The sequence below is a fragment of the Lissotriton helveticus genome, assembly GCF_964261635.1.
Source record: "Lissotriton helveticus chromosome 1_1 unlocalized genomic scaffold, aLisHel1.1 SUPER_1_unloc_4, whole genome shotgun sequence".
Classification (NCBI taxonomy): Eukaryota; Metazoa; Chordata; class Amphibia; order Caudata; family Salamandridae; genus Lissotriton; species Lissotriton helveticus.
In genome coordinates this window covers 4,394,074-4,417,116 of record NW_027611681.1, presented here as the reverse complement: position 1 = coordinate 4,417,116, position 23,043 = coordinate 4,394,074, and the positions used below count along the sequence as shown (strand labels likewise).

The 23,043-nt window shown below is 42.8% G+C and overlaps 2 protein-coding genes across 2 annotated transcripts in view; one reads left to right on the top strand and one right to left on the bottom strand.

Annotated features, from left to right (window-relative positions):
* Positions 1–23,043, bottom strand: part of LOC144806014 (uncharacterized) — a 239,095-nt gene that overhangs the window by 97,696 nt on the left and 118,356 nt on the right. The window lies entirely within an intron of this gene.
* The window catches only part of LOC144806029 (uncharacterized), a 93,654-nt gene continuing 73,065 nt past the window's right edge, over positions 2,455–23,043 (top strand). The window contains exons 1-2 of the mRNA XM_078672480.1: positions 2,455–3,561; positions 18,135–18,295. Of these exons, the coding sequence (XP_078528606.1) occupies positions 2,507–3,561; positions 18,135–18,295 (1,216 nt within the window). The 5' untranslated portion in view covers positions 2,455–2,506. The remainder of the gene's footprint in view (positions 3,562–18,134; positions 18,296–23,043) is intronic.

Sequence of the window (23,043 nt, the reverse complement as noted above, 5' to 3'; positions counted from 1 at the left end):
AGAGAACAAGAGATTCTTTTGTTTTGGAAGTTCAGGACGGTTATTTGTAAAATGGGATGAAGTGTGATTGTCGTCTGACACAAAATTATTTCTTTACTTCGTTTCAAGGTATTCTGGGATTACCAGGTAGTGCAGCATGGCTGCCACCCTCGGAGGAACAAAATATAATATAACTGTCAGGTAAGAATTCCTATAACTCTTAAATTTCCTTTTCCCCTGTTTCTTCTTTCTCTCTTCCCTTTCTTGATCTCTGTTTTTTTGTCTCTTCAACTTCAACATTTGACTCCCTCTGTGCACTATTCTTGTTGTTATCAAACTTCTGATAGTAATATAATGGAGCCACATTCCTCCTGGAACATGTTGGGGGGTGTAGTGCAGGTCCAGTTTCTTTTTAGGTCAGTTTTGCCCAGCAGTTCTTTAACTATGCTCACATTTGTCTCCTCCTCTACACCACATGATACTATCCTCCCTCTGTCCATTCTTTCAGCATCTTTCATCTCTGGATCTGACTTACATCTCTTTACATCCTGCTAAACTGCCCTTTTCTTTCTTGCCTACTACAAGCAAAAGAAACAGTACATGTGTGTGGACACACATGCACACAGGGCTTGCTTTAGTGTGTTACAACCGGTGGAGCCGCACCTGGTGCTAACCTTGGGGGCACTGTCTTTAGAAGTAACTTATGGTTTCCTGTGCTGGAACATGTGGTGAGAGTGGAAGATAGCCTTTTGTCCATTTCTTCTGTTTTGTGGTTTTCTTTTCTAGACCCTTCCTGTTTTTCTTTACTGTTGTGCTGTTTTTTTCTTTTTTTCAGGTGTTGCAGTGCCTGGATCCTTTCGGAGGAGTGTGATGAGCTCTGGGCCACCAAGTAAGTCCTTATCATCCGCACAATTTGAAATAGTGAATTCCGCTGAGCTAACTGGACACAGCGTCAGTGTACAGTGGAATTTAAAGTACTGAGTGCAACAAGGCCAATTCCTTTGATCAATAAAATGTCCCTTCCTAGATCACTTGAAAAAGGAATAGATTAACAGTCTAGGTGGGCAGGGGAGTAAATAAAATCTGATAATTCATTAAAAGTATTACAAATATCTCATTGTGATTCCAGCCTTTGCCACAGAAACTGTAAATTGATAGTGTTGGCTGCTTCTGAGAATCTGTGTCGCAATATATGTGCAACTTGTGTTTCTTTCTGAAATATTAATTACGTTTTCTCTCACATCCATGAGCTCCAGTAATCCGAAGCTCCCAATCTACAGTGTCCCCGAGCCGTTTCACCACTATCAGAAATGATACTCAACTGATTTCCTATCTTGTTTTTGTACATACTTTCTTTGTGCAAAGTATAAGGTCACAAATATTTTTTCTTTGTGTTCATTTACAATTTTTGACTCCATTTCTACAGGTGACTGAAGCATGAACAGAAAAAATAAGGTTTAAATTTAGTGAAACAGAACGAAAAGGATTATTTCAAGGAAAGTTAAAACATTCTCGAGCTCTTGAGAAGAAACACATTCTATGTGCCAGGAATGGTGAGGATGTTGGTGCAGAAGAAAATGGTGAATGTGAAAGTTGTCAAATCCCTAAAGGAAAATGGCCATAAATGTTTACCAAGTGTCAGTAACTCAGATTGAGGAGAACATTGGCCACAATTGATCCCCATGCAGTTCACTTGAGAAAACTCACTGTTGTAAATTCTGTTTGATGGTTTATGAGAAATGCTTTGGAGACGCAAACCCTCCCTAGCAGGTCAGTATCGGTAGACGTGCTGTGATGTGACAGAACCGTCAAAAAGACTAATATCTTTGGTTTACAAGCGCAAGCTTTTGTCTCTGTCTCCTGAAGATGAGAGGAGAGAAAAGGTTGTTTAAAAGAAAGTCATTGTAAATACGCTTTCTCAGATGTCGTAACAGCAAAATGCTGGTTTATCATTTCCAATATAGAAAGATTTTCCCCCACCAGCTCTGTCTCTTGGGTTGATCCAAGTGGTTTCAAAGTGTCCTGTAACTTCCAAAGTCGATCATGTACCTGTCTTAGCCACTGAGCAAAAAGCATATACTGGCACAGAAAGTATAAAAGGGGCCAGTGTTACGCTATTGATAATTCATAAACCACCCTGGCATGCCCTAATCATCTGTCATTACTTGTATGAACAAACATACCTAACAGGCAAACACTAAAGCCCAAAGACCTTAAAACTCCTAAATCAAATGTGATCAAAATAGAATCACTAAATAAGACTAATTAAACTTGAGGGAATTCACCCGGGCATAACTTGGAGAAAATGAATCCATGAGAAGCATCGTAGTAAATACAAGGGTCTCCTCAGTGAAAGTTTATAAGACAAGAGAGATCGGTGCCTTTAAAGGTAGGAAAATGATCTCCAGGTAAAAACTATCATTAGTTAAATACAAATGTGAAGACGAGCATCTGCAGTGTAGTTTAGAAGTTAATGCTGAGTGTAACATAAACAAGAACAGACTCTGGAATCAGTTTCAGTCCTAAGATGGCATGTATCCAGGAACAAACCCAATTTGGAGAAGCAAACAACTCGAATAAGAGCAATGAATGTGAGAACAGCTTTATTTATCAATCCCACCTCACTAAACATGAGAAAACTAGCACTGGACAAAAACCCTATCAGTGTCCTGAATGCCAGAGAGGCTTCAATCACAAATCCAACCTTACGGTACATGAAAGAAACCACACTGGACAGAAACCGTATCAGTGCTCTGAATGCTTGAAAAGCTTCAGTCAGAAATCCAATCTCACTTTTCATGAAATGACCCACACTGGACAAAAACCGTATCAGTGCTCTGAATGCTTGAAAAGCTTCAGTCAGAAATCCAATCTCACTTTTCATGAAATGACCCACACTGGGCGAAAACCCTATCAGTGTCCAGAATGCCAGAAAGGCTTCAATCACAAATCCAGCCTTATGGTACATGAAAGAAACCACACTGGACAGAAACCGTATCAGTGCTCTGAATGCTTGAAAAGCTTCAGTAGGGAATCCAATCTCACTGTACATGAAAGAACCCACACTGGGCAAAAACCTTATCAGTGCTCTAAATGCTGTAAAAGCTTCAATCAGAAAGGCCCCCTTACTAAACATGAAAGGACCCATACTGGGTATAAACCGTATCAGTGTCCCGAATGCCAAAAAGATTTCTATCAGAAATCCAGTTTAACTGTACATCAGAGAATCCATACTGGGCTCAAACCCTATCGGTGCTCTGAATGCCATAACAGCTTCAGTCGCAAAATAACTCTCACACACCATGAGAGCACTCACACTGAGTATAAACTGTTTCACTGCTCTGAATGCCGGAAAGGATTCAGTCAGAGATCCAGTTTAATTGAACACGAGAGAACTCACACTGGGCAAAAACCTTATCAGTGCTCTGAATTCTGGAGAAGCTTCAGTCAGAAATCTAACCTTACTGTACATGAAACAACCCACACTGGACAAAAACCTTATCAGTGCTCTGAGTGCTGGAAAGGATTCAGTCAGAGATCCAACCTTACTGCACATGAAAGAACCCACACTGGGCAGAAACTGTATCAGTGGTCTGAATGTTATGTTATGTTATGTTGTTATATTTCTATCGCGCACAGCTGCCCCAGCAAAGGGGCGTCCTGGCGCTTTTGACAGGCACTGTAACATAACACACATTAAAAGATGATTAAGAAGCGGGAAACAGGAAGGTTTTGATCGCCTGCCTAAAGGCGAACAGGTCATTGAGGGCTCGGATGGATACCGGGAGCGAGTTCCATAGCCCTGCTGCGAGCACCCGGAATGAGCGGCCGCCCATTCTACTCAATTTAAAGCGGGGGCAGACTGCCAGGTGGAGGGCCTCTGATCTTAGTGATCTCAGAGGGATGTAGGGAGTAAGTAAATTGGCAAGTGCCAGCGGCGAAGAAAATTTCAGAATTTTAAAGGCCAGACACAGCGCCTTAAACTTGATCCGCTGTCTGACCGGAAGCCAGTGAAGGGCCAAGATGGTACCTGACACAGAACAGTGTCTGGGGAGGCCCACAATGGCTCGCGCCGCGGCATTTTGTACCCTTTGGAGCCTAGAGGCCTCCGCCTGATTCATCCCCAACATCAGCGAGCTGCCGTAGTCCAGTCGGGATAAAATCGACGCTTGGGCCACAAGCTGTCTAGTGGGGGGATCAAATTACTTCAGGACCGGCCTTATACCCCGCAGGATACCATAGCACGTGGCGGCCGTCTTTTTGGTGTGGTCCATAAAAGTGAGCGCGGGGTCCAGCCAGATGCCTAGATTTTTCACTCCGGACGCTGGAATCGGAGTAACGCCCAGCTCTGGTGGCCACCACTGGTTTCCCCATAGCTCAGCGTGCTTCCCCAACACCAACACCTCAGTTTTGGTGGTATTCAACTGTAGGCAATTGGTGCGAAGCCAGCTTGCTACTGCCACAAGTCCCGCACGGAATCTGGGGGCCTCCACCTCAGGGTCTCCACTAAGTGTCACCGCCAGCTGCGTGTCGTCTGCATATGAGGTCATCACCAAACCCCACTGTTTGACGACCGCAGCTAACGGTTTCACATAGAGGTTGAACATTGTGGGGCTCAACGAGGAGCCCTGTGGGACTCCCAGCTCCAAGGGATAGATGGTAGATTGGCCTGGTGGTATCGCCACTTTAAAGGTTCGATCAGACAAAAATGATCGAAACCACTTGAGAGCGATATCAGTGACTCCAGCTTTCTCTAGGCGTTGGATCAGTATATGGTGGGACACAGTATCGAAAGCAGCGCTAAGATCTAATAATAAAAGCGCTGCTGTACGTCCTGAGTCAAGTACCTGGCGAAGATGTTCAATGATGTAAAGTAACGCCGTCTCGGTACTGTGTCCTGGCCGGAAGCCATTCTGACTGGGATCCAGTATCTGATTGCGAGCCAGATACTCAGACAGAACTGAGTTGACGTGGGCTTCCGTTACTTTAGAGATCCAAGGCAATAGGGAGATAGGTCGGTAGTTTTCTGACAGCCGCGGGTCGGAGTTGGCCTTTTTTAGTATCGGAGTAACCACCGCCTGTTTCCAGGCGGTGGGGACCACTCCATTAGACAGCGACATATTGATGAGATTCAATATGGGAGCTCGGCACAGCGGGGAAAGCGTGTTAATAAGAGCCGGCTTCAGCGGGTCCAGAGGAGAGCCTGATTTAACCCTAAGGCTAAGTTTGTCAAAGATCTCAATAGACAAATCTGGTATTATAGCCAGGGTGTCAAATTGAAGAAAGAGGCGTAGGCGCACAGCAATGTGAGATAAACACAGATTGTGTAGGGCAGTTGATGCGGTGAAAAAAGATAAAGGTGCTCCAACAGGTGACGTAACTAGCCAGAATACGTCCAATAGATAATAGCAAAAAGTGTGTTACGTGGAACGTAAACACAACCCTGTAGGTGGGCACACTTGTATGGCTCAGCGTAGCTGATTCAAAAGAAAGTTCAAATCCATAAATTTGCAGAATTTGCGTATGTTTAATAAGTTCAAAAGTTCATTATGCCAGGCGTTACATCACGCCATGTATTCAATATAAAGTAATCCCATAACATGTAGTTCAAAGTATGCTCCGATGCATTTCGGACTCGTGTAGTCCTTTGTCAAGGAGCACTCTGGGAAGGATACAATAACATCATTTTAGATCAACGAGAAGTGGACCGTAGTAAAGTTGTGCACATGCGGTGAAAAGTGTGTTAAAGCAAAACGAATACATGCGATTTAAGAAATGAATACATGCGGGTTGTTAAAAAACGGGTATGGTTTCGTGATCATGCAGTCGTTGTAAACAGTGTGGGTCCGTGATTTTGTGATCGGGAACGCATGCGGGCGTGATAAACAAGTGGGGCGCTTTTTAGTGCGTGCGGAAATTTACATAGATAGTTCCCTAAATGTGAAGTGCAAAGATGTGAAAAATGTGACAGGTTTAAACGAAAGGTGAAAAGTTCAAGCGCGAATAATCAAGTAATGGGAAGTGTCTTACGCTTCCACATCGATATACAGCTCACATCAGTGCTGCAGGGGGTGATAAAACAATCCATTAGCGATTGTGAACAAGCAAAAACGGTTTAAAAGAACGATAAACTAAAACACCTAGCGGTGGTGGTGACTTACTGTGGAGGTTCAAAAGAAGTGGACTACGTGTCTCGGGCTTCGCGTAGGTACTGCGGAGTTCGAGAGGAAGTGTGGGATAATAGAAATAAAGAAAAGACATCCCATTAAAGGAAAAGCGGCCATCTTGTAGAGGTGAAAGTGAAAACACCTTAAGGTGTATTACAATAGTATTGACACAACTTGTAAAATAACAGTAACTGTAACAATAAACGTGCAGAATGCGGGTTCAACGTATCAGGCAACCTAATTATAGGTAGCAACTCAGTTCAGTCCGATCATTAAGCCCGAATGGCTTCAAAGATTGGAGTTTATAAATCCACGATGTCTCGCGTTGTAAGAGGGTCTTATTATTGTCTCTGCCCTCGTGCGGGGTGACCATTTCCAATACCAAATACTTCAGTTGGGCTATACTGTGGTGCGCCTCATTGAAATGTGTGGCCAAAATAGACTTGGTGTTCTTGGTGCGGATATTTGATTTATGTTCGTTAAGTCTGGTCTTTATTTTTCTACTGGTTTTGCCGACGTAGATCTTTCCGCACGGACATTTTAGTAAGTAAATCAGGTTGGCTGAATCACAAGTGGCATCTACTTTCAAGGGGATCGCAAAACCTTTCATCGGATGGTGGATAATATTGCCTCCAATTACATTGTTACAATTATTACAATGATGGCAAGGTCGTGTGCCAGTGTGTTTCTTCGGTTTGTCAGTGGGTTTTGATAGGATTTCTCCAACGTTCATGGGTCGATTGTAAGCGAAGATCGGAGGATCCTTGAAAAGATCTCCGAAATCCGGCTCAGACGACAAAATTCGCCAGTGTCTTAAAATGATTTTTTTGTACGTCTTACTCACAGTGGAGAATTTAGAAACTAGTGTCAATCTCGGATTCACATCCTTTTTTTTGCTTTTCAAAGCTTCAGATCTTGGGATGGTGAGTACTCTGTCTTGCGCTTCTTTGACAATGGTTTCGGGATAACCTCTGGTAGAGAACCTAGAGGCCATCATCTGCATTTGAATGTCTCTTCTGTGTGCATCTGATACTATCCGGGTAATTCTCAGCATCTGGCTGAATGGAAGATGTCTTTTGAGGGAGTCTTGGTGAAAACTGCTGTACAGCAGGGTGTTGTTGCGATCTGTTACCTTGCGGTATAAGTCTGTTTCCATACCGTCTGTTGTGAGTCTTATGAGTACATCCAAGAATGTAATTTCTGTAGATGAGATGTTCCAGGTGAACTCAATGCGGTCATCCTTGGTATTCAGTTTATGTAAAGCTGATTCCAGGTGCTCCCTGGAACCAGTCCACATGAAAAAAAGGTCATCAATGTATCGTGCGTATAATTTAAGGTTATCATTCCAATCCGCGTTCTTTTCAATGTGGTTGACTTCAAAGTTGCCCATGTATATATTCGCGTATGTCGGCGCGGCGCAATTGCCCATTGCCATCCCAGACATTTGTAAATACCAATGGTTCTCAAAGCAAAAGTAACTGTGATACAAGGTAAAAATCATAAGTTCTAAAATGAAGGTTTTCAGTGGATCTGCAATGTCTGATTTTAATAAAGCTGATTCGATAGCTTCAATTCCCCCTGCATGGGGAATGGAGGTATATAGACTCTTGACATCAGCTGTACATAGTAAGATTTGTTCGCCTTGTTTGATTTCAACAGTGTTTAGTTTGTTGATGAAGTCAGTAGTGTCACGAATGTAACTTTTTAAGTTTGTTACCATAGGTTGTAAGTGGCGGTCAATAAATTTCCCGGTGGGTTCATGAATTGACCCCCGTGTGGACACGATGGGCCTAAAGGGTGGATCCATTAAGTTCTTGTGTATCTTGGGCAGCATGGTAAGAGTGGGACTTTTTGGGTGTTCCACGGTCAAGTATCGCTTGGTTCTGTCATCGATGATATCATTCACTCTGGCATTTTCAATGATGTTAAGTAGCAAGGTTTTAAACTCCTTAGTGGGGTTGCCCTCCAGTGGTAAATAAGTTTCAGCGTCGAAGACGTGTTCTCTGGCTCTACGAATGTAGAGATCCGTGTTAAGAATAACTAGGGCTCCACCCTTGTCCGCTTTTAAGCATTTGATAGATTGGTTGTTCGCAATGTTCTTCAAGGTGTCGTGTTCCTTATTGGTGATGTTCCTGTGTTTGGTTTTATTGTAATTGATCTTGGCGATGTCTTGACGAACTAGGGTTTCAAAATTGTCAATGCTCTTATGGCTGCTTGGAGGCATGTAGTTACTTGTGGGCCGTAAGCCCAGTAATTGATCCGGTTTGGTTTCCACCGTTGGTTCCAAGACTTTCTCAAAAAAGTGTTTTAGGCGTAGTTTCCTGGTCAGTTTGAACGTGCTGACTTCTAATTCAAGTAGATTCGTATTGCTGGTTGGGATGAATGACATACCTTTTTGTAAGGTTCTGATTTCATAAGGTGAAAGGTTGGTGTCAGAAATGTTTATAACTAACGATTCTTCCTCGTTTTGGGTTTGTTTTGAGGTTGGCTCTTTCCGTTGTTCTTTCTTGGATCTTTTGCCCCGTCGGGGTCGTCGGTTCTGTCTGGGCCTAAATCTAAAAAAGGCTCCGCGGTGGTTGTAGATGAGGTGGATGCTTGAGCCGGTTGATCTTTAGGGCTTGTGCGTTCCGTTGGTTGATGTCTTGGAGGGCGATTGGTGGTATCGCTGTCTGAGGATGAAGTGTCGGTATTCTGAGAATACCGTTTGTTTCTTCTTCGTTGGGCGTAGACTTCCGCCCAAGTGTAGACTTCCCCAAGCTTATAGTCTAAGATGTCACGCCGAAATTTGCGTAACTTTCGTTCGTTGATCTCCCTGGTGTGACGGTCGATTTGTCGGTTGATATCTTCCAATGTTGTACCAAGTTCCTCAGGGGTCATGAGATCTTTAAGTTTGTTTTCAGCGGTGCTAATTTCCACAGACAGCTCTTGGAGGATGCCAGACAACTCCTCAATGATCAGCAAGATTAGGTCCAGACTGCACTTGTTCAGAATGGCGTACCATTTGTCAAGAAAGGCTTTGGAGTTCTTGCAGAGGGAAGGCTTTAGCGCAATGCGGAGGCCGCGGGGAATACGGAGTGATTTGTGATACTTAATTAGTGTGTTCGCGTGAAGTTTTTGATTCACGCGTCGTTTCGACAAGTAAAGTAATTGCTTGATACATTGTTCCTTTGTTCTGCTAGTGGGTGTCTGAGTTAAGTCGTCGTTGATCAATGCGTAGATCCTTTCCGTTGAGTCAGAATCAAATGCCAATGTTTCGGCATGTGCTTCGGTGGACTTAGAGATGTCGTCGTATTGCATTATGAACGGTGATCCAAGGGGCGTGCTGCCAGCCTGCCAGGCAGTGAAAATGGATGTCAAATTGAAGAAAGAGGCGTAGGCGCACAGCAATGTGAGATAAACACAGATTGTGTAGGGCAGTTGATGCGGTGAAAAAAGATAAAGGTGCTCCAACAGGTGACGTAACTAGCCAGAATACGTCCAATAGATAATAGCAAAAAGTGTGTTACGTGGAACGTAAACACAACCCTGTAGGTGGGCACACTTGTATGGCTCAGCGTAGCTGATTCAAAAGAAAGTTCAAATCCATAAATTTGCAGAATTTGCGTATGTTTAATAAGTTCAAAAGTTCATTATGCCAGGCGTTACATCACGCCATGTATTCAATATAAAGTAATCCCATAACATGTAGTTCAAAGTATGCTCCGATGCATTTCGGACTCGTGTAGTCCTTTGTCAAGGAGCACTCTGGGAAGGATACAATAACATCATTTTAGATCAACGAGAAGTGGACCGTAGTAAAGTTGTGCACATGCGGTGAAAAGTGTGTTAAAGCAAAACGAATACATGCGATTTAAGAAATGAATACATGCGGGTTGTTAAAAAACGGGTATGGTTTCGTGATCATGCAGTCGTTGTAAACAGTGTGGGTCCGTGATTTTGTGATCGGGAACGCATGCGGGCGTGATAAACAAGTGGGGCGCTTTTTAGTGCGTGCGGAAATTTACATAGATAGTTCCCTAAATGTGAAGTGCAAAGATGTGAAAAATGTGACAGGTTTAAACGAAAGGTGAAAAGTTCAAGCGCGAATAATCAAGTAATGGGAAGTGTCTTACGCTTCCACATCGATATACAGCTCACATCAGTGCTGCAGGGGGTGATAAAACAATCCATTAGCGATTGTGAACAAGCAAAAACGGTTTAAAAGAACGATAAACTAAAACACCTAGCGGTGGTGGTGACTTACTGTGGAGGTTCAAAAGAAGTGGACTACGTGTCTCGGGCTTCGCGTAGGTACTGCGGAGTTCGAGAGGAAGTGTGGGATAATAGAAATAAAGAAAAGACATCCCATTAAAGGAAAAGCGGCCATCTTGTAGAGGTGAAAGTGAAAACACCTTAAGGTGTATTACAATAGTATTGACACAACTTGTAAAATAACAGTAACTGTAACAATAAACGTGCAGAATGCGGGTTCAACGTATCAGGCAACCTAATTATAGGTAGCAACTCAGTTCAGTCCGATCATTAAGCCCGAATGGCTTCAAAGATTGGAGTTTATAAATCCACGATGTCTCGCGTTGTAAGAGGGTCTTATTATTGTCTCTGCCCTCGTGCGGGGTGACCATTTCCAATACCAAATACTTCAGTTGGGCTATACTGTGGTGCGCCTCATTGAAATGTGTGGCCAAAATAGACTTGGTGTTCTTGGTGCGGATATTTGATTTATGTTCGTTAAGTCTGGTCTTTATTTTTCTACTGGTTTTGCCGACGTAGATCTTTCCGCACGGACATTTTAGTAAGTAAATCAGGTTGGCTGAATCACAAGTGGCATCTACTTTCAAGGGGATCGCAAAACCTTTCATCGGATGGTGGATAATATTGCCTCCAATTACATTGTTACAATTATTACAATGATGGCAAGGTCGTGTGCCAGTGTGTTTCTTCGGTTTGTCAGTGGGTTTTGATAGGATTTCTCCAACGTTCATGGGTCGATTGTAAGCGAAGATCGGAGGATCCTTGAAAAGATCTCCGAAATCCGGCTCAGACGACAAAATTCGCCAGTGTCTTAAAATGATTTTTTTGTACGTCTTACTCACAGTGGAGAATTTAGAAACTAGTGTCAATCTCGGATTCACATCCTTTTTTTTGCTTTTCAAAGCTTCAGATCTTGGGATGGTGAGTACTCTGTCTTGCGCTTCTTTGACAATGGTTTCGGGATAACCTCTGGTAGAGAACCTAGAGGCCATCATCTGCATTTGAATGTCTCTTCTGTGTGCATCTGATACTATCCGGGTAATTCTCAGCATCTGGCTGAATGGAAGATGTCTTTTGAGGGAGTCTTGGTGAAAACTGCTGTACAGCAGGGTGTTGTTGCGATCTGTTACCTTGCGGTATAAGTCTGTTTCCATACCGTCTGTTGTGAGTCTTATGAGTACATCCAAGAATGTAATTTCTGTAGATGAGATGTTCCAGGTGAACTCAATGCGGTCATCCTTGGTATTCAGTTTATGTAAAGCTGATTCCAGGTGCTCCCTGGAACCAGTCCACATGAAAAAAAGGTCATCAATGTATCGTGCGTATAATTTAAGGTTATCATTCCAATCCGCGTTCTTTTCAATGTGGTTGACTTCAAAGTTGCCCATGTATATATTCGCGTATGTCGGCGCGGCGCAATTGCCCATTGCCATCCCAGACATTTGTAAATACCAATGGTTCTCAAAGCAAAAGTAACTGTGATACAAGGTAAAAATCATAAGTTCTAAAATGAAGGTTTTCAGTGGATCTGCAATGTCTGATTTTAATAAAGCTGATTCGATAGCTTCAATTCCCCCTGCATGGGGAATGGAGGTATATAGACTCTTGACATCAGCTGTACATAGTAAGATTTGTTCGCCTTGTTTGATTTCAACAGTGTTTAGTTTGTTGATGAAGTCAGTAGTGTCACGAATGTAACTTTTTAAGTTTGTTACCATAGGTTGTAAGTGGCGGTCAATAAATTTCCCGGTGGGTTCATGAATTGACCCCCGTGTGGACACGATGGGCCTAAAGGGTGGATCCATTAAGTTCTTGTGTATCTTGGGCAGCATGGTAAGAGTGGGACTTTTTGGGTGTTCCACGGTCAAGTATCGCTTGGTTCTGTCATCGATGATATCATTCACTCTGGCATTTTCAATGATGTTAAGTAGCAAGGTTTTAAACTCCTTAGTGGGGTTGCCCTCCAGTGGTAAATAAGTTTCAGCGTCGAAGACGTGTTCTCTGGCTCTACGAATGTAGAGATCCGTGTTAAGAATAACTAGGGCTCCACCCTTGTCCGCTTTTAAGCATTTGATAGATTGGTTGTTCGCAATGTTCTTCAAGGTGTCGTGTTCCTTATTGGTGATGTTCCTGTGTTTGGTTTTATTGTAATTGATCTTGGCGATGTCTTGACGGGGCAAAAGATCCAAGAAAGAACAACGGAAAGAGCCAACCTCAAAACAAACCCAAAACGAGGAAGAATCGTTAGTTATAAACATTTCTGACACCAACCTTTCACCTTATGAAATCAGAACCTTACAAAAAGGTATGTCATTCATCCCAACCAGCAATACGAATCTACTTGAATTAGAAGTCAGCACGTTCAAACTGACCAGGAAACTACGCCTAAAACACTTTTTTGAGAAAGTCTTGGAACCAACGGTGGAAACCAAACCAGATCAATTACTGGGCTTACGGCCCACAAGTAACTACATGCCTCCAAGCAGCCATAAGAGCATTGACAATTTTGAAACCCTAGTTCGTCAAGACATCGCCAAGATCAATTACAATAAAACCAAACACAGGAACATCACCAATAAGGAACACGACACCTTGAAGAACATTGCGAACAACCAATCTATCAAATGCTTAAAAGCGGACAAGGGTGGAGCCCTAGTTATTCTTAACACGGATCTCTACATTCGTAGAGCCAGAGAACACGTCTTCGACGCTGAAACTTATTTACCACTGGAGGGCAACCCCACTAAGGAGTTTAAAACCTTGCTACTTAACATCATTGAAAATGCCAGAGTGAATGATATCATCGATGACAGAACCAAGCGATACTTGACCGTGGAACACCCAAAAAGTCCCACTCTTACCATGCTGCCCAAGATACACAAGAACTTAATGGATCCACCCTTTAGGCCCATCGTGTCCACACGGGGGTCAATTCATGAACCCACCGGGAAATTTATTGACCGCCACTTACAACCTATGGTAACAAACTTAAAAAGTTACATTCGTGACACTACTGACTTCATCAACAAACTAAACACTGTTGAAATCAAACAAGGCGAACAAATCTTACTATGTACAGCTGATGTCAAGAGTCTATATACCTCCATTCCCCATGCAGGGGGAATTGAAGCTATCGAATCAGCTTTATTAAAATCAGACATTGCAGATCCACTGAAAACCTTCATTTTAGAACTTATGATTTTTACCTTGTATCACAGTTACTTTTGCTTTGAGAACCATTGGTATTTACAAATGTCTGGGATGGCAATGGGCAATTGCGCCGCGCCGACATACGCGAATATATACATGGGCAACTTTGAAGTCAACCACATTGAAAAGAACGCGGATTGGAATGATAACCTTAAATTATACGCACGATACATTGATGACCTTTTTTTCATGTGGACTGGTTCCAGGGAGCACCTGGAATCAGCTTTACATAAACTGAATACCAAGGATGACCGCATTGAGTTCACCTGGAACATCTCATCTACAGAAATTACATTCTTGGATGTACTCATAAGACTCACAACAGACGGTATGGAAACAGACTTATACCGCAAGGTAACAGATCGCAACAACACCCTGCTGTACAGCAGTTTTCACCAAGACTCCCTCAAAAGACATCTTCCATTCAGCCAGATGCTGAGAATTACCCGGATAGTATCAGATGCACACAGAAGAGACATTCAAATGCAGATGATGGCCTCTAGGTTCTCTACCAGAGGTTATCCCGAAACCATTGTCAAAGAAGCGCAAGACAGAGTACTCACCATCCCAAGATCTGAAGCTTTGAAAAGCAAAAAAAAGGATGTGAATCCGAGATTGACACTAGTTTCTAAATTCTCCACTGTGAGTAAGACGTACAAAAAAATCATTTTAAGACACTGGCGAATTTTGTCGTCTGAGCCGGATTTCGGAGATCTTTTCAAGGATCCTCCGATCTTCGCTTACAATCGACCCATGAACGTTGGAGAAATCCTATCAAAACCCACTGACAAACCGAAGAAACACACTGGCACACGACCTTGCCATCATTGTAATAATTGTAACAATGTAATTGGAGGCAATATTATCCACCATCCGATGAAAGGTTTTGCGATCCCCTTGAAAGTAGATGCCACTTGTGATTCAGCCAACCTGATTTACTTACTAAAATGTCCGTGCGGAAAGATCTACGTCGGCAAAACCAGTAGAAAAATAAAGACCAGACTTAACGAACATAAATCAAATATCCGCACCAAGAACACCAAGTCTATTTTGGCCACACATTTCAATGAGGCGCACCACAGTATAGCCCAACTGAAGTATTTGGTATTGGAAATGGTCACCCCGCACGAGGGCAGAGACAATAATAAGACCCTCTTACAACGCGAGACATCGTGGATTTATAAACTCCAATCTTTGAAGCCATTCGGGCTTAAGGATCGGACTGAACTGAGTTGCTACCTATAATTAGGTTGCCTGATACGTTGAACCCGCATTCTGCACGTTTATTGTTACAGTTACTGTTATTTTACAAGTTGTGTCAATACTATTGTAATACACCTTAAGGTGTTTTCACTTTCACCTCTACAAGATGGCCGCTTTTCCTTTAATGGGATGTCTTTTCTTTATTTCTATTATCCCACACTTCCTCTCGAACTCCGCAGTACCTACGCGAAGCCCGAGACACGTAGTCCACTTCTTTTGAACCTCCACAGTAAGTCACCACCACCGCTAGGTGTTTTAGTTTATCGTTCTTTTAAACCGTTTTTGCTTGTTCACAATCGCTAATGGATTGTTTTATCACCCCCTGCAGCACTGATGTGAGCTGTATATCGATGTGGAAGCGTAAGACACTTCCCATTACTTGATTATTCGCGCTTGAACTTTTCACCTTTCGTTTAAACCTGTCACATTTTTCACATCTTTGCACTTCACATTTAGGGAACTATCTATGTAAATTTCCGCACGCACTAAAAAGCGCCCCACTTGTTTATCACGCCCGCATGCGTTCCCGATCACAAAATCACGGACCCACACTGTTTACAACGACTGCATGATCACGAAACCATACCCGTTTTTTAACAACCCGCATGTATTCATTTCTTAAATCGCATGTATTCGTTTTGCTTTAACACACTTTTCACCGCATGTGCACAACTTTACTACGGTCCACTTCTCGTTGATCTAAAATGATGTTATTGTATCCTTCCCAGAGTGCTCCTTGACAAAGGACTACACGAGTCCGAAATGCATCGGAGCATACTTTGAACTACATGTTATGGGATTACTTTATATTGAATACATGGCGTGATGTAACGCCTGGCATAATGAACTTTTGAACTTATTAAACATACGCAAATTCTGCAAATTTATGGATTTGAACTTTCTTTTGAATCAGCTACGCTGAGCCATACAAGTGTGCCCACCTACAGGGTTGTGTTTACGTTCCACGTAACACACTTTTTGCTATTATAGCCAGGGTCTCATACCCCAGAGGATCGGGGTCAACTACCTCAAGAGTCGGCTGACATAGATCAAATCCTCGGTAGATTTTTTGCACTTTCTCCAGGAAAAAGGTGGCAAGGTTCTCACAATGGGAGTCTGTGCAGATCACCTCTGAGGTGGCTCTTTTTTTCATAAGGTCCTTCAGGACCTTAAAGATCAGTTTAGATGGGTTAGTGCTGGCTGCAAATTCCTGAGCGTAAAATGCGGCCCGTGTTCTGCAGATGGCCCTGTGATAGAGCTTTAGAGCCGCAAAGTACCGGATTTTCAGAGTGGGGTCATAAGATCTTCTCCATTCCCTCTCTGTTTTCCGGCAGGATTTTTTCAGCTCGGCAAGAGACTCATTATACCAAGGGCTAGCTGTTTTTGCCCTACATTTCGACCACTTCAAAGGTATAAAGGAGTCAAGAGCCTCAGAGATCCAAGTGCAGAACTGTTGGTAACCTTGGTCCACGTTGACAAAGGCGCTCAAAGGTTTCTGTTCCAGTAAACTGTAAAAATCTTCAAGTTTAAGCTTATGCCAAAGCCTTTTTAAAATCGGCCTGTCCACTGATTTAAAAGACTTATCGTGGGTAGGACAAAAGGCTTCCACTAGCAAATGATCCGTCCATCCCATCTGCATCGGGTCTGACATCTTCACCCCCTCAAGCGTGGAGAAGAAGGGGTCCAAAATATGGCCCACTGAGTGGGTAGGAAGAGTGACAAGCTGGATGAGTTGAAGAGCTTCAAGATCCGCCAGCAGAGTGTTCACGGTTGTGGACGACCTATTATCAAAATGGATGTTTAGGTCCCCTATGATGTTAAAGTTAGCACAACCCATCGCTATAGGGCTAACCATATCGGCCAGTGCGGACTTGAAGACAGAATCATTGCCAGGTGGGCGGTAGATGAGCATGCCGCTGAGCGTAAACTGATGGCTAAAAGCAACTTTGAAGATAGCACTTTCACAGGCAGGCAACCCCGCGGGTTTCCATTCAGCAGGAAAGCAGGATTTAACTGCCATGGCAATACCGCCTCCTCTTGTGGTCCTGTTGGACGTAAAGACCATGTAGTTCTGAGGAAAGGCAAGGTTTAAAATAGCCGAATCTGAGTCCTGAAGCCAGGTTTCAGTCAATAGAAAAAGATCAGGATCTTCTTTTTCAAGCAGATCATGTATGAGTTGGTAATGTTTAACCAGAGATCTCACGTTTAAACACCAGAGCCGAAGATCCCGAGACGCGCCAACCGTGCGTGTAATAGGGGTAGCGTCTTCGAGGGAGCGGATCTTAGTAGGGCTCTCGAGTGACCAACCCTTACAGGCACAACTATATGGGCCTGCTAATGGGTCGACAGGCTTGCATAGGCAAACCCTGTTTCTATGTCCGATAGCCAACAGCTCTGACCGTGAGTATGACAACATACCAAACATCAACTGGAGATGTCCACAGCTGAACAGAGGCTAGGACCTGCCCCGCCTCGCGCTTCCTCGTCGCTGACGGGCGCAGACGGGCAGGACTCTGGCACGACTCCGGCTAAGCGAGGGCGACCCACCTGCGCGTCCCGCTGCGCGGTAGAGGCAAACATTAAATAGGCACTCCAGGCCCAGCGCGATCACGAGGGCGTTCCAAGATGGCGCCCGTCGAAGTGGTGAGGAGCCCAAACCAAAATGGCTCCTATGCAGGGCAACCCCCGGGACCCGGACTCGCCAAAACGGCGATGTGACTTCCTTTATGTGCGGTAAGAGGGAGGGGGAGATGTATAACCCAGCCTAATGCCGCTTAAAAACAGGGGATAACGAGAGCAAAAGAACAAAGCAACTGTAAAGCAGGACGAGTTTAAAATACAAACAGCGCTAGCAGCAGCGCATGCGCAGTCACAGCAGTACCTGTCAAGGCAGAGATGAAAGAGAGACCGCCTTAAATAGGCACTCCAGGCCCAGCGCGATCACGAGGGCGTTCCAAGATGGCGCCCGTCGAAGTGGTGAGGAGCCCAAACCAAAATGGCTCCTATGCAGGGCAACCCCCGGGACCCGGACTCGCCAAAACGGCGATGTGACTTCCTTTATGTGCGGTAAGAGGGAGGGGGAGATGTATAACCCAGCCTAATGCCGCTTAAAAACAGGGGATAACGAATTGAATGCCAAAAAGGTTTCAATCACAAATCTGGTTTAACTCTACATGAGAGAATCCATACTGGGCTCAACCCCTTTCAGTGCTCTGAATGCCAAAAAATCTTCAGACTGAAACAGATTCTCACTCAGCATGAGAGAACTCACACGGGACACAAACCTTATCAGTGCTCTGAATGCTCGAAAAGCTTCAGTCAGAAATCCAGCCTTACTGTACATGAAACGACCCACACTGGGCTCAAACGCTATCAGTGCTCTCAATGCCAGAAAAGCTTTAGACTGAAAAAGACTCTCACTAGACATGAAAGAACTCACACTGGTGAAAGACCTTATTAGCTCTCTTAATGCTGGAAAAGTTTCAGTCGGAAATCTGGTCTCACTCAATTTGGAAGAAGTTACCTGGAAGAAACCTTGTCATTGTTCTAAATGCCAGGGAAGGGTCTGCTGGAGATTCAGTTTCGTTCAACAAGAGAGAACGCACAATGAGAAAAAAAATTACCATGCTATCAATGTGACAAAAACTTCAGTTGTAAATGTAATTCTTCTACATAAGCAAGCCAATGTGGGAGAATAAAAGGTGCTCACTGTGAACTCTGAGGAGGAGCTTTCAGCATCGCAAAACATTTACATGAAGCAGCCACAAAGACTCCACTGTATTGATTGTCCAACAAACCGTCTACTGAGAAAAGCACACAGCGTGGGATGGAAATGCTTGAATTAAACTCATTCCTTTGTAAACATTCAGTGTGTTTTGCTTCCTGAGTGTTTATATGCAGAGCTTTGACCCACAAAGGCCATTCGATCCTGAACTTTGAGGCCACGCTGCTAGGATCAGGAATGCATGTAACCTCAAACTGTTTCCAGCCTTAGTGAGCCTCACCTGGGGGCTGCAGCAGGAGCCCCTTTATCGTAGGTCTCTATGGGACCAACGTCTGTTCTGTGCCACGTAGGGCTGATCATTGAGAAAAGCTAAAGTTGATGGATGGACTGGTAGTTAAGCTCTGCAACATCCCGCCACATCATTCTCCAGTCTCTGTGCCACTAAAGACAAGGCCAACCATATGCAAACCATTATTGGCCCCAACCTAAATAGTTCTAATGACTTATGTTCCAATGGGACACAGCCTCATATTACAAAGATCCACTTTAGCTGCCTCTTTCCATGTTCTTTTAGCTACAAATGGAACCTGCTTCTCATCTGCTGAGGACAGTTTCACCAGCTTTACAATCACATCAGATACACCCGAAAAGTCTCACAGATAATCTGGCCTATTCATAAACTACTATAGGGCGACTACAATACAAGAAAATGCAATTCACAAACTACGTGCAGTCGTTCTGCCTCTCCTATCTTTTTCTTTGTGGAGTTGTCTGCCTTGACTGCAGAGTTTCCGCACAAGTTAGTATAGTTTTAGTAGTAAATGTGGGAGTGATAGAGGGAAGTGGCTGTAAAATGTGAAATACTTATGAATAAAGGGGGGGGGGTAAGGCAGGAGTAAAGAGGAGTATAGGGAGGGGTTTAGGGAAGGACAGGCATTCTCTAAGGAGTATGCCCATTTCTCTTTACGAACCACATTATAAAGTCACTAAGCCATAATGTACCTAAAAGATTCCTAAATGTACTCCTGCTCAGAGCCGGAGTACGTCCAACATCACACATGGCCATCCACTGGAACTGCAACCAGTTAAAAATGAAATAATATAAAATTCAATGGCAAAACATATCTCAAAAGAAAAGTTTTGATTATTTTAATGAAAATTTGTTTTTAAATTTAAACACTGATATAACATTCATTTTTAGTAAGGTATAATTAAATTTGTTAAAATTATTTCTCTACCTCACAATGAATAATCATGAATACATAATAAAAATGTTACTTAACTTTTAATTTAGGCTTTGGAAAAAATACAATTGTATATATATATTCAACTTGTGTTAAATGTAGGGAACATTATACAAGTTTATCAAACTTGAAAAAAAAAATTATATGTATGTCAAATATGAATTTAACTTTACTTTATAACAAATAAAAATGATGCAACACTGTTAACTTGAAATTTAATTCATTTTAAACATGTTTTTTCAAAGGTTTGTAAGAACAATCCCACATAAAGTAAAATCATTCTTTTTTTTAATGTATTCATAATTACTAAATTTCCTTTTGCAACTCTGTTCAGAAGCGGAACTGCCTTACAAAAAGTTATGGATAGAATTAATTGAAATTATTTATTTAATAGTTTTTAAAAAATTATTAATTAAAAGGTTAACATATTTTATCATGCAATAATTATTTTTTAAATATAGGTAATTTTGTAACATTCTTTTGAATGTATATGCAGTTTTAGAAGGCATTACCAGTGGTCGGTTATGCTGCACTTTCTAGTGCTCCATTTATGCTTCAGTAAGTTACATTTGTACATTTTGCTCCACATCTATTTAAGGGTGTGCAGATGTGCAAGTCCACACTTTTGAGTAACGTTATCGTAATAGTGAATAGATAAAAGTAGCAAAGTTACTCTACGAGCATCCTTGCATGTATAGATTACTCACAGGTGTAAGGTACCTTCGTGAATAGCCTTCGAGGTGTCCAACTCCGCCTGGGTGTTTCATTTTTGTGGTACGCGGGCACTTGGGCTGTTATTAGAGCAAATGGGATGATCCTGCACGAACACCAGAGCACTTGTCCGATGTGTCTGTTTGGCTGGGGAGCAGCAACAAATATTTTGAAGTAATTTTCCTGCACTTGCTACATCATTCTGCCTCCTGAGGGCCTCTTGTAGCAGCGATTTATCATTACCGTAGTAGGATCAAGTCATTTCTGCATGTTGTTAGCCATGTTATCATGATTTGCTTTTGTTTGTACATTCTCCTCTTCCGTTTACCTGATTTTGTTGGTTTTACCTCAACATTACCACAGAAATGTACTTTGCTGTTAATTGGTTCTGAGGTCTTATCCTTTGTGTACATTTTTATACGATGAACAGTTTTTACCCTCGCTGTACGAGTTTGAGTTTGAGTTTAAAATATTTCTAAAGCGCGCGTACACCAGGCGGTTTCATGGCGCTATAAAGTACTGAGCCCAGAGGGGCAGGAAGTACGGGAAATAGAGAGAAGCAGTTTGTGGAGAGAAGGCTTGTGAAAAGAGAAAAGTTTTTAGCGACTTACGAGAGCCCTAACCCTGAGATTCTTGCACCTTGATCTGCCTTTATTGGTATTCTACCTTTCCACTTGGATACGTGAGATATAGGTTTGAAACGCTGAACAACCTTTGAACCTGCTGTGATACACCTTGACGGCTACAAGTTTCATGTTTGAACCTCCGGCGTGAGCTCCAGTACGCTGCTTGTCTCACACCACATTCCATGCTTTGGCTCATATGATCAACCTTGAACCATCTCCACAACTTGGAAGCTCCGAAGACTTCGCAGCTGTTGTAACTGCCTGAAGTTTCATAGATTTTGATGGCTGTAGATGCAGGTTCAAGGTGATGACCCAACTCTACTCTGTGGGAATTTTGGCACTTCAAGCCTCTTCTGTGCAGCTCGTCACCTCTGAGACTGATTCAGCCAAAAACCTCACATCAAATTCAAGTGTTGATCATCACCAGAGACTAAACATACCTTTGTCCCCTCGAGCATAGCTACCGAAGTCAGCTACAATTTTGTAGGTGACTTTCTGATTGATTCAGTGGATCTGCTTTTTTTATTCATTTACCTTTTTGTTTTTGCTAATTAATAATTATTAAATCACAGCCCTCCTTTAGAGTTCGCTTCTGAATAATTATTAAATATTGTTTTTGATCTAAACTTGGTTTGAATCTTAAAGTTCCTTGTCTATTTTTAATAAACTGCATTGAAATTTGTGACTTCCACTGTTTTGTTTAACCTTCAAGTGCGCCTTAGGCCATACTGCTCAGGCCACATTACCAAAAAGGAGCTAAGAACACTTTAGTAGAAGACACATTTAGCTTTGCTGACCAAAGTTTGGGAAAAGCAAAGCAGGCTGACTCTAGAAAGCACACTACCTAGCTGGAAAGGTTACTCTCTTAGGTGGCATCTGCACCAACTGGAGATGCAAACAGCAAAGATTATGAGGGAAGCTGTTGGTATCTGTGCCCCCAGAATTTGAGACTGCCACCCTCTCTCAAACAGTTGAAAGAGCTAAAGATGCACCCTTCAGACATTTATGTCTCAGCAACTAAGACTGCCCGCTCCTGTCATACAACACTCACACTGTTACCTGAATCACACTCCCTGTGTAATGTACAAACTTTTACATAAATAAGTTGGGTTGTGCTTTGTGAACAGGCTGTCACCCCCCCTCAAGGGCTGCATTGAGAAATAATCATCTTCCAAGTCACACAGTAGTTTGTAGTTCTTTGTTAGTTTTTTAAATGTACATCCCCATCCCATTCCAAGGTAGAGTAAAGTTTGCAAAGCACAACTCTCTTGTGGCCTGCTCCCCAGATTAAGTCCATAAGAAAAAAACCAGAACCCATCCACTGAGTGAGAGACCCCTGTGTCGGTGAAATACTCCTTCCATCAGACCCGTGAATGCATTGTAGGTGTCTTATTCCATTGTTGTAAAGACAAAGGCCTCATTTATCACAATTGTCTAAGCTATTCAGCTAAGTTGTGCCAATGTAGCTTTGTTTTTAGAACGAAATTAATCTATTTAGTAAACGGGTTTCTCTTGGTTTCTTCTAGCGAACTTAATTCAGCGCAGCCCACGTGCTCAGTATCTATGTTGTAGCTCTCCATGACAGCAACTTCTGAAAACAAATGTGTGCAGGGCCCTTCTGTTCATCTGCATTCACATTATAATGTTACGCAATTATTTCATAACCTGTTGCAGAGGCCTGCTTGGGAATTGTTTAGCAGTGATACGAGTGTATTTAATACCGAACCTCTCTTTTTTTGCACATACTCCGGTTCTTATCTACATGACTGTGTTTTTGTCTAAACTATTGCATTTTATTTTCCATGGGCTGTTTCTTTAGTACATTATGGCGTCTTGAGGTCACCGAAAAGCGATCATGGGAGTCCTGT